A 16,444-nucleotide genomic window follows, 5' to 3' on the forward strand; every position below is an offset into this window, starting at 1 on the left:
TGGGCTTTGCTGTGAGATAATGTGATTCATGTATTCATTTTTAGACATTCTTTGATCTTTAAAGGCAGACTTTTAGTCAGGTGGTTCGGAACTATGCCTTAAACGCAGACCACAAAAAAATGGCAAATTAGATCAGGACAAACCAGCTGACACAGATTACATCGGGACCTTAGGCCAGATGCCTGGTTTCACCAGTTTTCCAGGTTATACCACTTTACTTCCATACAGGTAATGTTCACTAAAATGCATTTTTTTTTTCAGGCTGCGTTGTTGGCTTCAAATGGGGAATTTTGGTCGGTATTCATAATTAAATGTCTTAGTTATATGTACCAGATATACAAAGCAATCGAAAAACATTTTGTGACAGGGGAGAGATAAAGTGCACAGGTACGACGGATAAAGACATTTTCTAACACTAAAGTAAACAATAACTAAAGTAAAAAATAAAAAGTGTTCCCAGTGTAGTATATGCAGACATAGCAGCAGCATGTTTTTCCTGTGTGAGGTAGGATTATAAAGTTACGCAACATACACCAATCAGGCATAACATTATGACCACTTTCCTAATATTGCGTAGGTCTCCCATTGAGCTTCCAAAACAGACGTGACTCATCAGAGAATGGCCAAGGTGTTCAACTAGTGGATGTCTTTGGGTCCTATGAGTCGAGGGGAGGCGCCTCTGTGGATCAGGTTCATACCAGTACATCACACAGTTGATTTACTTGATCAGTTTGGGATCTAGTGAATTTTGAGGCCAGGTCAACACCTTATTCCGTTTTTCATGTACCCCCCCCCCCCCCCCCCCCCCCCCCCCACAGTTGTTCCTAAGCTGTTTTTTGTGTGTGTGCCTGTGTGTGTCAGAGGTAGCTGCTGCCATCAAGGAGTGTCATTGCCATGGGGCGGGGGTGTGTGTGACTGGTCTGGTTTAGGTGGGTGGTACATGTCTAATCAACATCCGCACGCGAATCCAAAAGTTTCCCAGCAGAACATTTAATTGTCACAAGACGCGTTAAACGCGTTATTTACTTGTACCGTCCGTGGCTTGTAATGCTGGATCTGGAGAAAGAGTAGTCACAAAAAAAAAAAAAAAGGCTCTGTGCGCACAAGGACGTGTCTGGCACATTTCCCGCAGTCCGTGAACGCAGCGAGCTGCAAAACTGCGAGAGAAGCGGAGATTGAAGCGGAGAGAGGCAGAGCGGCGGCGACGGCCATCTTAGAGCTACCGACACACATCCCCTGGATTTTTTATTCTTATTGCCAGGGAAAACCTTCCTCCTGTCTGACGAGGGAAGAAGAAGGGGGGAGAAGCAGACTGCGTTTGACCTCACGGCGGCTCAACTCGAAGTCGGGATGCGGTTCCGAGGGAATACACGATTTGCATCCGCCGTCGGACTGGTCCTCGGACTATTATGCGCGGTGGAGGCAGCTAAAGGTAACTAAGCCGGGATTTATGCCCCGCTGTGCGTTGTTTTTGTGTGCTTCGCAGACAGATTTCTCTCGTTTCTTTGCATGTGCAGTAAACATTTGGTGGCTGGAGGTTATAAACAGAATAAGAGGGAAGGTTAGGCGGGCTGTGCGGTCCTGAGGGGGATGTTCAGGGAACCTGTTCAGGGGATGGTCAGCTCCGGAGCCGCAGCGGGTGGATGGTGGATGGTGCCCGGTGGCAAGTGCATCCCGCGATGCTCTGTCAATTTTACCCCTTAAAACTTATATATAAACAAAAAAAAACACCCGCAAACCTAACGCACAAAACACATGCGTGCGTGTTTATCCTAAATATCCACAGTGTGCTACTTAGGAGATAATATCAAGGCTACAAAGCGACCCCCTCCTCCCCCTCCTCCTCCTTCTCCTTCTCCCCTCCTTCAGGCATCTGCATCGATTCTATTTTTGGTCTCTTCTAGTCGCTGCTTTACATTCATTTTTATTCAGGATTTAAATAATAAATATAATAATAAAAAAAAGCCTCACCCTCCTGCAGACTTTCTCATTTTTGTTTTTAACTCGCTCGTGTCTGGCACTTTCTGTACTGAATTTCAAATGTACATCAGTGCGTTTGAATTAAGGCTGTTTATTCGCCTTATAATTATTATAATATTATTTGTTAAATCCAGTGCTATAAACCAGACACCCCCCCCTCCCCATCCAAGGGCCTAATACTTGGGCTTGGCAGCGTTGTGGTGCTCGATTGGCTACGCATTGCAGATCCCTCCTCACATGCCCCTGCTTTGTCGGTGGATTTGGAAACATATATGTGCTTAAGTAAAAATGATAATAATAATAATAAAACATCCCTCATGTATAAACTGATCTGAAAGTGCATCTTCATTTGATGATGGAGGAGGTGGGGGGGTCTTTATTTTTGCTGCAGGGTGGTCACACCGGCTCAGACATGGACACCCTCACTGCCTGGATGCATACACTGTGGTTTTAAACTCAATCCATCCCCTTCTGTCTGTGTGTGTGTGTGTGTGAGTGTGTGAGAGTGAGAGCTTCCTGCCCCAGGGTGTGCGAGGGCAGGTGAATATTAGTCACCGTCCATATCAGCGTGTCCGGGCAGAGTCACCAACGCTGTCTGGAGGCCACTGTTTCAGTGCTGCACCCACTGCATGCGTTATGAAAGGTGTAAAGACGGTTAAAAAAAGAGGAGCGACTCGCCACTTCGTTAGGTACACCAGTGAGATGAATGGATTCTAATACATTAGTCCCGCGCTAAACCGAATCTTCCTGCGGGTCATGGCATTTGGCATTTGTTTGAAATAACCGAGAGTGCTGTTGATTTAGGCTATTGTTTGCACCACGTTTTATTATTTTTGGCAAATCCATTTCAACATCACCGCAAACTAAGTCCTCCCAAAATGATCGTGCAGTTGAGTCACCGCCTTTCTGACGCCGTTTCAACGTAAACTGAACGTTACAACAGTCTCAGAGGTGCGTTTTCACGCAGGACTGTTATCTTAGAGTGCATTCATTTTCACTAGTGTACCTAATGTTTTGTCACATCGACTTAATGCCTGGGCGTAATGACAAATCTTTGTCCTGCCTTTCTAAAATTTGAAGTACGTTCAAACAGACCTGCCAAGAAATGAGTGGATTAAGTTAAGTTGCGTTCAAAGGAGTGTTTGACGTGCTTTTGCCTGTTTTCTTGCAAGTGTGCGATTTAAAGTCGCCATTACCCTGGGTTATCATAACAGAATGTTTTCACTAAGTGCACCCGATGAACTGGCCAAGTGAGTGCGCCGCGTATCCACAAAAGTCTGAACAGGGGCCTTTATGTGAAAGCAGGTGCACTGCCCCACCCCGAAATTAATTCATTTTGCCGTCGATCAAAAGGAAAAGTCCTGCAGCGGTAACCTGCGCCGGCCTGTTGTTGTGATGGAGCCTGAGCGCGAGCAAAGTGCACTTGCCGTCCTTATCGGCAAAGGAAACACGTGAAACCACCATCTTGTCGAGGGCTTATCTTTTATTAACCAAAGGTGGCACACATATTTTTGCGCACCGCCTCTCGTCGCTCGGGGCTTTGTGTTTTCACGGCCGCTGATTTCCTTTTAATATTCGTTACCAGCTTCGTTGCAGCAGACGATGAAGCAAAGCGTTTATTTCGTTGGTCAAGTGCTTCCTGAATTCTCCCGTTTAGAGGTGTTTACAATGGTCTGGTGTTATCGCTGCAGGAACAGATTGAGAAAGAGGTTGAGGTGAATTGAGGACTATTTATCTCAGGTGACGTGGCAAACTTTAAAGGAGCCGCCGCAAATGTATGTTTATGGCACACATTGTAATTCTGATATCTACTTTATGGGTCATTACACTGGTTGCCAGCAGACACTGGTGTAAACACCAGTGTTTGTGTGAAGCGGGACAACATTTAAAGCGTTGCTTTTCCTTTAAATGCTTTTTTAATTGTCATTTATTGCTCTCGTCCCATTTTTTTCTTTTTATAATTTAATTTCTTCTTCTGTTTACCATGAGCAGCTGCTCCGTGTCCCCAGTGTTGCAGAGTCAAACATTAACTCTGCCGAGATGCACGGGCTTCCTCTGTGCACACAAAGTCGGACAAAGGAGAAGCTGGCTGCTGGGAAGTTTCTTGGCCCATTCATCATCGAATTAAGTAATTCTAGTTGAACAAATTGGATGCCCCCCCCCCCCACACCTCCTGCTTTGTGCGCCGCTGCGTTAACATATGCGCTCGCCTCACGTGACTGGGACATGTTACAGGTCAGACGTAAGCCTGCGTCTGCTGGAGGAGGCTAGCATTGATCCACTGAAGATTGCACGTCAGTTACAGTTAGAGCCATGCATCCGGTCAATATTCTTCTTTTTAAATAGAATTTGTCGGTCGATTGTGTGGCAGATTTCCAAGATTCGCCCTTGATAGGAAACGCATTGAAATTTTGCGTTTATTTTACACTGATCAGCCGCAACTGACAGGTGAAGTCAATAACATCGACCTGTACGACCTCGACCTGTACACGTACCACCTACCTAGACCAGACCAGACCAGACCAGACACCCCCACCCCGTAGCAATGACATTCCCCAAACAGGATGCAGCCTGACGTAGACACACACACAAAAACAGTTAAGGAACGACTCAAAAAACACATGATAAACAGCACAAGGTGTTGACCTGACCTCCAAATACACTAGATCCCAAACTGATCAAGTACCTATGGGATGTACTGGAACATGCATGTTCCACAGAGACCCCTCCCCTCAACCCGTATGACTTAAAGGCCCCCCCTCCCCTGTGCTGCCAGACACCACAGGACACCCTCAGACGACCCATGTCCTGATGAGTCACAACTGTTTTAAACATCAGTGGTTAAAAGTTACAAAAGCGTCTCATCTCATACGGGTCAAGCATCGGACAAAATCAGTCTCTCATCACTGGATCGTCACCAGAAACCAAAGCGAGTGCCGTCCATTGACGCGATCGACCAAGAGGAGATGAATGTGCTCATGTTTTCTCTCTCCAGGCCTCCAAAGTTAGCAGCGATCTGTGTGACGTATGTCATTTTGCTTTGTTATGAAACACAGAAAGTATGTGGACGCACGATATGACAATGACTGCATTGTTCGCCTCTTGCATGCAGCACTGTTGTATGCCATTATTCTGCGTCAGTTTACAAGCTTGTTTCGCTTCAGAAATGACCGATATTGAATATCAGCGCAGGTGACAGTATAGGGAGATAATCCCTTCCTAAATGCTGTCTAGAGGTTGACCTTCACGTGTTTCTCTTTGAACGGATCCGGTCTTGATGTCGTCCGTGTGTGGGTCTGATTAGATGCTGACAGATCTGCTCTATCTATCTATCTATTCCGGCAGTGTCGCATCATTACAAGACTCGTGGCTTTATGCAGTCACTGAACACGGATGCAATCAAAAGTACACGCTGTATCCTCACTGAACCTGCAACGTCCCTTCAGTGTGCTGTTCGAATTCTGATTGTGTGATGGCAGCCGTGACTTTTAAAGAGCATCCCGTTTAATATAGGGACTTCGCTTGTGCAAAGCTTCCACTGTGGTGACGACACACCGATCTGGCATAACATTGTGACCTTATTTTGTGTTGGTGTGCCTACAAAACAGTTGTGACTGTGGGTCCTACAGGTCGAGGGGAGGGGATCATCCTGCAGATACTTGATCAGTTTGGGATCTAGTGAATATGGAGGCCAGGACAACACCTTGTGCTGTAAATGTTTTTTATAGTTGTTCCTAAACCACTGGGGATGGCTGCCGCCATCAAGCTGTGTCATTGCTATTGGAAGGGTAGTGTCTCGTCTTTTGTAGGTGGGTGGTGCATATTTAAAGCCAGATTTCCATATACGGCCTACATCCACACCGCCCCACACCTCGCCAGCTTTTTTTAACTACCTTTTCCATTGCTTAGGTGTGATCCCCCCTCCCACCGGCTTTGCGGGCTTTAGCCACACCCACGCTTGTTGCTACTAGCAACAGCGGGCTACACAGTAAAGTTATGTTCCAACGACCAACAAACGAAAGAAAATAACTGTTATGCAGTTATGAGCTTTCAAGCAGAACACAATGAAAATAATAAAAGATAAAAACTTAGCGGAGGACTGCGCCAACAGTGTAATGGATTCAAGGCTAGCTTCCCTACCGGCGCTACCTGGTCTGTGGCCGTATATCGCGTCCATCTCCTCATACCATTTCGGGACCTTTTAATCAGCACCACTTGTATTGTTGTGGCCCTTGGCTGCCCGATAATCGGCCTTTAATTTTTTTAAGCTTCTCCTTCATTTGTTTTACCGTCCTGATAAAGCCAAGTTTGACCATCTCAGCCACGATCCAATCGATAACCTTGTCGTTCCGAGTCCAACTCCCGCTGTATACTCTCTTCTCCCAACAAGGACAAGAAAAGCCATCACCTCCGGGTTGGTCCAGAACAACATTACTTTTCCAGTCATCATTTAAAAAATTTACCGACCAGAGAGCAGAAAGTTGAAAGCGAGCAGCTAGTCAAAAACATTCATCTCTCTAGTCAAAACCAAAACATCCTGCTTGTACCTGGTGATTTAGTGATTTTTTTCCTGACCAATCAGTAGTAAGCAGCGTTCTACGTCACATTTTCTTCACCAATTCACCTACTTCGGACCAACCACAGAGGAGGTACTAAAAAGTACCCAGAAAAGTATCCCTTTGGCCTCGTTCAGCCCACTTTCTAGCAGTGGAAATAGCGATTTAAAGTGGGCGGTGCGGGACGGTGTGGAGGTAGGCCGTGTATGGAAATCCGCCTTAGGTAACATCTATCATTCATTATTGCACAGAATAAGATGTTACAATCCCTTGTGCCAAGATCCCAGGGAAAACACATTTAGAAGTCAGCTACCAACCAGCAATGCTGCCACCGCACAACCACATGACTTTCAACCACCCAAGAGATTAGCTTTTCAGCTTTCACTGCAGTTCAACAAAATACACAATTACATGAATGCCAGGTCCAAATGTTTCCCAGCAGAACATGGGATTGTAACAAGTTGGTAAATGTTCTTTACTTCTCCTGTCAGTGGTCATAATGTTGTGCCTGATTGGTGTATACTACACTGACTATAGACATTTACTATTATGCGCCCATGCCAACCAAATTCACTGTAGTTTCTAAGTGAGTGTTGTTAACAAGATGTTGGAAGACATTTACATAAAAAATCTGTTGAAATAATGAAAAAAAATGTTGAGATGTGAGAAAGATTGGATAAAATTAGTGGGATGAAGGGTTCTAATGATATCTGAGAAAATTACCAAATGGAGGAAAATATGTTCAGGCACAAAATGGTTTGGCTGCATTTAAGAGAGACCTTTTAAACGGCTGCCTGGTGGTGCTATTCACAGTTGAACCCAATCAATTGTTCCCTCTGGGTCGTGACTTCACACCACATTTTATAGAAATCTGATACGTGTTTATTCAGACGGCAACAAACATTACGTCAATCCTGCTGTTGTTGCTATTAAACTGCTGTCTCTGTGGAGCCGTCTCCAAAAACATGTTACTGAGAATAACTGTTTGGTTTAGCCCCCACATAGAATCTCTGTTCATACTAACTAACATTTCATTTTATTTATTCAGAGATTTTCCTCGGAAGAACAAAAGGCTTTTAAGCCCAGACGTCAGGGTCGAGATCTTGACCGAGCGTGTCACAGTGCGGCCACTGTTGGAAGGATCACGGCTCAAGCCCCTCAAGAATGTGTACATGAGTTAATCCCTCTGAATGTGCTAAGATGTTGAAGCGTTCCCGTTTTGGTGATTTGCCACTGTGGGCCATGAGAATACTGGACTCGATTGGGGTCGGCGGTGACTTTTCCTCTCGTTGGGGCCTTTGCGAGCTGAATGGAGTCGGTGAACTGTCAACAATGGGTCATTCAGTTGTGAATATTAAGTTGGCCAGATGACTGGGAAGTGGCGTCGGCCACCATGAAAGGAGCCGCGATGTTTTCAACCAGAGTTAAACTCACTAATGTGAGAATATATGTACTTTTTTTTGTTTTATTATAAACATTTTTTTATTTTCATTATTTCAATGCCATCACCATCTATGCTGATGCTACTCTGGTCGCTATGCCTCCTTCATTCTCAGCTACTACAGCTACACTAGCTGCACTAATGAGGGTAAAATAATAGAATAAAATACAAAATCATAAAAGATAATGAACAAAAATAGACACGGAATCTATTTCCATACAAGGATGATACAATGAAACAAGAAAACAAGTACTGCGATGAAAGAGATGATACTTATTTTTATTTGAACCTAATCTTATTTTATTTTATCGTTCTTTTAGTTTTTAACAGTGTTTACTTTTACTGTGACAAAGTAATTTCCCCTGTGGATCATTAAAGTCTGTCTAAGCTTAAGTATTATTATTATTATAACCTTTATTTAACCAGGTTTGTCCCATTGAGATCCAAGAATGGCAGCACAAAAAGTTTCAACACATAATTACATTGATCCAATACATGTATATACAAATAACAATGAATTTTCAAAGTTAGTTAAAATTTTGCAAGATTAGTCAAACATTTGGACTCAAATAAAACATTTACACTGAAGGACGTAATGGAATTTATCATGTATTTGAAAACATTCAGAGATACCAGACTTTGTGGTTTCTTAAACTCTCGCATGTCTCCACTAAGAACCCTTTAAGAAACGCATTTGTTTTTAATGAATTTGTCCGAGTATTGTTGAACGATGTGATATTTGTTCCTCCACTGGAAGGAAACATTTCAACTAACCGTCCAAGTCGGCGAAGAAGTAAATAGATAAAAATGTCCCACTTCAAACTGAATTCAGCATTTGGTGAATGCACCGATGTGTCGTTTCAATAAGAAGGTGTAATTCAGGTTGTCTGACTGTGTTACCTCCAGGAGAAATGTTGCCCTCCCGCATGCCTTTTTCACATTTACGAGCGCTTCGCATTAAGATCCAGATTCCATGGGAAACAGGTAACCAGAGAGCGCACTATACCTGCCGCAGGTCAGTTACACCGGAGCGCTTGTGCTTTTGCTCTCACTCACCCCCCCCCCTCGTCTCGGTCTCACTTATTCACTCTCACTGGCTTCTTTTGTGCGTCTCAAACAGAGAGGTGATTGAGTTGCGTTCGAGGCTCCATGCCTCCCAACCCCCCCCCCCATCTTCAGAGGAACGCTGCGGCCGTCGAGGGTGTGTTCGCTCTGTTGGGCGGTTGCATAGAGGACAAACAAATGTTGTTGCCTGGCAGGGAAACTGAGAGGCTCTCTCCTGTGCGCGAGCGGCGTGTTTAGAGACCGAGGGCCCCTGAGGTCTGGGCTTCCTTTAAGGGGTCTTCTGTGAACAGTCCTGTGTCTGTGGTGGAAATGGCTTGCGTCAACAAGCCGCGGGACTCGCGAGGCTAGACAAACAAGGGGAGTGTGGCCACTGTTTCGGAGCCGTGAGCCGATTGGTCATTGATTACTCCGGGTTTGTGGAATTAAGAGACGCACTTACCGGCGTAATTGAAGTCATTCCTCGTCTCTTAAACGGTTTGCGAAGGCGCCTCATTGTTGTCGAAAACACAAGCTTTCTATTAGGCTTCGGGTAAACACGGATTTAAAGCGCAGCTGAGACACAGCTGACATTAAACACTGCTCTCTGCTGAGAGGGTTGCATTTTGCGTGTTTTTCTCTAAACTTAAAACTTTACAAACTTTACAAACGTCAAGGTCTGACTGTGAGTGAAGACGCTCCCTTCTTCTTTCTTCAGTGTAGTGCTGTAGCTAACGGGATAAATATGAACAACCTGGCAACAGAGATGCTTTATTTAGTCTCAGATAATAATAAAACACACTCTGCTCCTAGACCAGGCTGCCACCAATGTTGCATGTGCCACTCATTTCAGTCAATTCATACGTTTGCCCTCCGAACGTGGACTGATTATTCAATACGTCTCATTCGGCTGTTATGTAATTTAAAATATGTGGTATACACAAGCGCTCAATTTCATTCTGTCAGCGGCCAGCACGGTAGCCAGGCTTTTTCCGATGCGTTTCCTTTCTACGGAACGGACACGAGTGGACGCGACGGATGCTTGAATTGTTGCTGCTCTGCGGGTTCGCAGTGTTTCACATTCGCACGTGATCAAAGAAGGTGAACGCTCGCAGGCTGCCCGTCGGTCGGGGCCGCGCGATGCGAGCTGAATCGATGAAGCTCAGCTCGTCACGGGCCCCGCACGTGACCACAACACCACCACCACCACCACCACCAGCAGCGTTACGCAACACGTCCTCAGAGGTTCTCAGGCGTTATGAGGCTTCACGCGATAATTACAGGCTGCTCATCTGCTGCTACGGCCGCGATGCCGGACAGCTGCAGCATGTTTGTCTTGTTGTTCCTGGGCGCGCAGCAGCACGGGATGCGTTAGTGCGTGTGTTGTGATCTGTAACGGTGCCGGCGCTTATGCAGTTCAGCTGGGCTTGCAGAAACGTTCTGCGAGAAACGAGTCTTTTGCTGAGGAGGAGAAGGAGGAGGAGAAGGCATCACAGCTGTGGAATGGACGGAGAACGAGCGTACAGGCGGCCTATTGAGTCTCAGGATTAACGACACCTATTGTGGCTCCAGCATTCTCGCAGGAAGTGTTTCATCACGGTTAATAGGTCAAACTGTATAGGTTAGGCTTCGGCGAAAGAGCCGGGGCAACCATAATGGGGCTTTGTCTTTGTGTCCGTGTGAATGGTCAATATGTTACCCCCCGCCATCCTCAGGGGGTCGGAGAAGAAGCCTGTTCTCTCAATACGCGCCTCCACACGCACATTTTTAACAGTTTGGTTCAGATTTGAGAGAAAACTCCACAGAAAAAAAAAAACACCGTGTATCCAAAAGACAGCTGAGCCCCGTTGAGCCTTCACTTTATAAATCTATTAATCTAATTGTCCCGCGGCTAAATCGGCTGCTAGCCAAGCAGAAAAGTTGCAGCGGTAATCACAGTGGACAACAAAAGCTTTTATATCAAAGAGGACTCCTGGTGCATTCTTCTGTTTTGAGTCACTGGGGATCAGTGCTGGATATCCTGCTCTCAACATAAGCTTTACAGTGTTAACGCTGCAACGCTGAACCTGGCTGTTGGGTGGGGATGGGTATCGTTAAGGTTTTTATACGATACCATTGCTTTTGAAATGGTGCCGGTGCTGAGAGAATGGAAAACATACGAAAATTGTACAAAAATGCGCCTGTTTCTATTCTTAAAGCATTTTGTGACGTGAAAGTTAAAGAGTTAAATAACATAAATGCAACTAAGATAATAAAAACAGTCGCTATCAAAGAAGATACCTTTCAAAATGGCACCTTTAATCAAATTCCAGGTGTTGCCTCCCTTGCACAGCATCACCTTTGAGGTTTCAGGTTGCCGAGTCTGCATCTTTTGAGGTGAAGTGCAGCTGTTTGGCCTCAGGCATTTTGAAGGTTCACTTCCATCCATGCAGGTGAAAAACTGACATGACGTCAGCACAACAACAGCGCTAATAAAAAACTTAGTGGCACCAAACTGAAGGTCTGGTTACAACTGTCAGCACTGGTGTCGGTATGGTAACAAGTATCTGTTGGGTGGCGTTTATTGATCACGATTTAAAGCCTGCACGATGTTTTTTTTATTTTTTTCCCACATTGAACAACAACTTTAAATGCTCTCTTTGGTTGGAGTGAGTGCGGCGCATGCAGGTGGCAGAGACCGATGGAGCTTATCTGTAGACGGCTTGGCACGGCACAGCCTGGCACACTTCATCCCCGCGCACCTGTGTCAGAAGTGTGTCTGCTCTTTCAAAAGATCAGATTTTCCCCGTGTGGGCACCTCATATTGCGGCGTCATCCCTGCATGAACGCAATTATCTCGTCTTTCTCGGCCTCGGTTGCCTTTTTTTTTTTTTTTTTTTTTAAATGCCCTCTTTATTGCACGACCTTGTCAGTGAATGAAATAGATGCATCCCATTATAGGATTAAATGTCGTTGGCTTTATTTGCTGTGTGTAACAAGATTGCATACCTCTGTGCGCTCGTGCTGCTCGGCTCTAAATGCGTCCAGTGACCTGCCATCTGTGCACGTATAGTAATGGCAGCTTTTCCCCCATGTCAGCTACACAGGAGCTCAGTTTAGGGTAGGATGTTGACTTAGAGGTTGTTAAAAAGAATCCCTTCGCATTTTATGTAATATTTTTTTTATGTATATATGGTTATTTAGAGACTTTGTGTTTATATTTATATCATAGTGCACCATCTAATATTTATTATTTGGTCAGTGATTTCCTGATTTTCATCTTTAATGTCCGTGCAATAATCTAAAAAGTCATTTTTCTTTCTTTCCTTTTCACTTTTACCTTATATAGCAGGAAAAGATGCATTGCATGAGGTTAATTATGTATCGTGCGTGCTGTTTGTTCATCAGAGCATCACAAGATTGCAGCTGTTATATTTTACATATTATGTAATGAGAAAGCAGCATTGTCCTCTAGAACTAGAAGCTGCATCATTTTCGTGAACTCCTCAAGTTTCAGCATGTGAGGTGTTACTCTACTGAATTCTTTTTTTGCCGTTAAGAGAAGAATTAATGTTATTTTCATGTATTACGTGAGGATATTGAGTATGAATAAGCCTCTTAGAGAGGCAGTTATGTCTGAAGGTGTCATCTCTTTCTCTAGAGCTTTTGATTGGTATTTATCAATACATTGAGACATTTTTATAAACTTTCACCAGTAACTTCAGCTCTACATGTGGTTTAGCAACATCTGACACTAAAAAGAGATTTTCCCCATTCAAATTGATCTTTACTTCAAAAATCCAATATCGAGCCCTGAAATCCTTGGATTATTCATTTATTTATTTTTAAATATTTGCCATTTTCTGCATCTTCCCATGAGAAATCTCACTGTGGTCTCGCAAGACAGGTTTTGAAGGACAATTCTCACGAGAACGCGCCGACATCAGGCCTGAAATTTGATGTGTGGCAGCGATTTGAAATTCAAAAAGGATGACGACAGAGAAGACAAAAGCGAAACCACAAGTGAAAACATTGTGGGAATGATATCGCATCGAATCCGGACTACATTTGTGAATTTCAAATGTATCGATGCGAGAAATATAGAAGCACATACGGTTTATTTGATAATTACTGAGACGGGAGCGTTCGTCATTAATTAGTCTCGGCTTTTCCCTCGAATTATCTGCTTTGATGTGAAGGATTGAGTCTGCAGGTTGTAGCTGAGCTGGTTGTGAGTCTGCATTTTAATAGCTGGATCCGATTCCTAATTAAGTTGAATTAAGAAAATGGCAGCCGTCCACAGTAAATGTCCTCTCTGCCACAGCAGCCGGAGCCGGAGCCGGAGCCGGAGCATGTCCTTCTCAGACTGCGTCGTTTCCAAGCCCCTTTTTCTAATCTCATTCTAAATCCTAAAGCTTAAAACATCCAGTCCCTTATAAAACGCAGACTCTTTCTTCTAATCGTAAAGTCTGCATATAGGGAAATCATTTCTGCGTTTCTCTTGTGCGTCAGATGTCGTCCGTGAGCGAGCCACAACACACCAAATGTTCTCCCTTGGCTGCAGGCTGGCGGAGGGATGATGAAGCTGTCTTGTCAAAAGGGGTCTTTTTTGGCAATTTCACGCAATGTATGTGAAAATTTCACGCTTTGACTGAAATGTTTTCTTCTCCTGGGAAGTGTGCGAGCATGAAAGGCGCCTTGATTTTAATGGCACCGCACCGCAGTGAAGCGCTTTGCTTTTCGAATTTGTCAGAGGGCCTTCGGGGGGACCTGCCTCTCCTCTGTCCTCATACCGACACTTAGCTGCGTCACATTTCGTCCACAGTTTGCCATCTGTGAGCATATATCTGCATTGTTTCGGCTGTTCTGTGCTGCCGATCTCAGACGGTGGTCGGGGAATTAGTCTCGTTTGTCAGACTTTGCTTGATTTGATTGGCCGTGACAGAGTTGCCCGACCGCATTCTCTTTGGTGCGTTTGAAATGACGATGAAATGCGCACTCCTGACTCCTGCTGCGCATGTGGACGTATTGCTTTTTAGATTAAGGAAAATACAATTAAGCTAGACCCAAAAAGAATGAAAGGATTATTGGTTTAAGATGCGTTGCGTTGCGCCGTTTAGTTCAAGTCGGGGTCTTAAAAATGATTGGTGGATAAATGTGAGGGCCCACGTGTGATCTAGCTAACAGTGACTCTGTGGAAGCTAAGGCAGATTACTGTAGTAGTCTGGCCTGGCAATCTGTCTAAAGGCACCCGCCTCGATTCAGGGTCACGAGACGCTCCTCTCGGCAAAGGCGATTTATTAGCCTCGATCGACTCCAAATTAACGGCGAGCACAGACGCTGCTTCCGTACTGAGAGGCTGCTTCATGCAGCTCTGTAGCATGTGTACGAGGTTAAGCTAAAACCATTTTGTTTTGATGAACAGTTGATGTAGGACTGGGCGGTATATTTTTCATGCATGTGTTCACAGTATTTTCTACTGGTTGAGAGAGGAATTAATGCAGTAGATTGACAAAGGATGGACTAGTTTACTTTTATAATTCCACACTAGTATCAGTAAAACAGGTTTGCATGGCTCTGCAACTTTAGCCCATTAACACTTAAGTTTTTTTGGTTTTTTTACAACCAAAAACCCCAAATAACTGACATGGCACCATTTTGGCACAATTTCTTCCATGTCTCCATGGTCTCCTCGTTCTGACGTTTATCTTCTGGACCTTTCCGTCTTCACCACGCCTTGCAGTGGCACCATGCCTGTTAAGAAGCGCTACATTGAAAACAGTGTCTTGTGACACGGTGTTCTGAACGCCGCGTAATCAAATACACCGTTATATTAAAAATTCATATCACAACGAAAAAAAATACGTGCCCAGGCTCAGCACAGGCTCCATCGAACTCCGATCGACAGGCTTTTTTTAACCAATTCTTCTCGTCATCTCCTCTTCAATTTCTTGTCATTTCACGTTCTGATTTTTAATGAAATTCAGTCAACAAAGGAAGCGTGTGTCAATTAACGCGACGAAGCTGTTTAATTGCTGTTAAATGAACGTTGTAAGGCGTTTCCCAACATGCTTAGTCTCACTGGGAAATTCTGCTAATTCATCGTGCTGCCCCGTATCACACCAATCCTGTGCACGTATATATCACATATAATTGATTTACGCTGACGGTACAATCGCAGAGAATTACTCTAAATCATGTAATGACACAAACACAAGTCATTCGCCTCGCTGAAATTAGATTAGGTGGGCTGACATTTAATGTCATCTGAAAACATCGCCGTCGTTTAGTTGTTGCTTTTGTGGGTTTTTCTGTTTATCCGGTTGCTGTTTGAACCTCGTTATGCAATTGTAGCTCAGAGTGTGTCAACGAGCATCGGCCGCCTTCCTATTTAGACGATGTATGTATGAAGTTGAGGCTTTCCTCCGGATTTAATTTCTCTCCGCAGAAAATTGCAATTAGGATTTAACTGCAAAGACTCAACACGGGAGAAAATTGTGTTGCAGCTATTAATTCTTTAATTGTGAAAAATCCTAATGAGCTTTTGGGTCAGCTGATTAGAAATGACTAGTAAACATGTATGTTGTACTCGGCATGCCGGTTCATATGCAGTTGTGGGAGTATTTTGAGAGCCACAGGTCCTAACAACATGTTTGTTTGGCAGCCTCTGCAAATAACTTGAGCAGCACCAGCATTTTGCATCAGAGACACGGTAATTAATCTGCTGTCTGTTGGAATAATGTTGCCTTTTGAGATGAATGTCGTGCGCAGAATGCGCTGTTAATTGGATAGACATGGGCTGGAGAATGTGATTCAGTTAGTGGTGAGGCTGAAGGCAATATTAAACATTTTATAAAAATCAGTCGGCAAAGGTTTGGAACTCAAAATGTAAAACTTGTTCCACAGTTTCTCCATTACATCTTGTTAAATGCTCCAAAATGTTCCTTAACAGCAGTTAATGCAGGTACAGCTAACTTTCCTAAAATATCCCAAACAATGCTTTCTATAGATCAATAACGAACCTGTTAGAGGCTTTTATTTAAGAAGCTTGGCCGTGTATCTTTTCCTGCAGCTTTATCCTTCAGTGGTTTGATTAAAAGCTCGGGAACGAGATATTGAATTTTAAACTCCAATGCTCCAATGATTTTTCTCCAAGGAACAGCTCCACAAAAAAAAAAAAAAAAAGCCCACTCACATTCAGCTTTAATTGAAGCTGCCTGAGATCAGTTCATGGGTGCTTTAGTATCTTTGACTACTTAAATTATTGTAGGAATAAATGCAAAATAAAGCTTTCAAATTATGTTGGTACAAATAATACAAAGAAATGATTGTTAAAGGAACACAGTGTATGATTTAACTGGAACTATTAGCAGCAGTGGAATATAGTATTTATGATTATGTTTTCATCACTTCAGACATGGATCATTGTGTTTTCTTAACGTATAGA

At 44.0% G+C, this 16,444-nt stretch overlaps 1 protein-coding gene across 5 annotated transcripts in view; it reads left to right on the forward strand.

Moving 5' to 3' along the window:
- The first annotated feature begins 995 nt into the window (after window positions 1-995).
- The window catches only part of clstn1 (calsyntenin 1), a 38,514-nt gene continuing 23,065 nt past the window's right edge, over window positions 996-16,444 (forward strand). For 3 of the 5 annotated variants that reach the window (XM_047607896.1, XM_047607889.1, XM_047607913.1), the window contains exon 1: window positions 997-1,432. In XM_047607896.1, coding sequence (XP_047463852.1) covers window positions 1,351-1,432 — 82 coding nt within the window. In that variant the 5' untranslated portion in view covers window positions 997-1,350. Of the gene's footprint in view, window positions 1,433-16,444 lie in introns of all 5 variants that reach the window. The other 2 variants (XM_047607882.1, XM_047607904.1) reach the window with 1 other exon arrangement.

This window comes from Mugil cephalus, chromosome 1, assembly GCF_022458985.1.
Source record: "Mugil cephalus isolate CIBA_MC_2020 chromosome 1, CIBA_Mcephalus_1.1, whole genome shotgun sequence".
Taxonomy (NCBI): domain Eukaryota; kingdom Metazoa; phylum Chordata; class Actinopteri; order Mugiliformes; family Mugilidae; genus Mugil; species Mugil cephalus.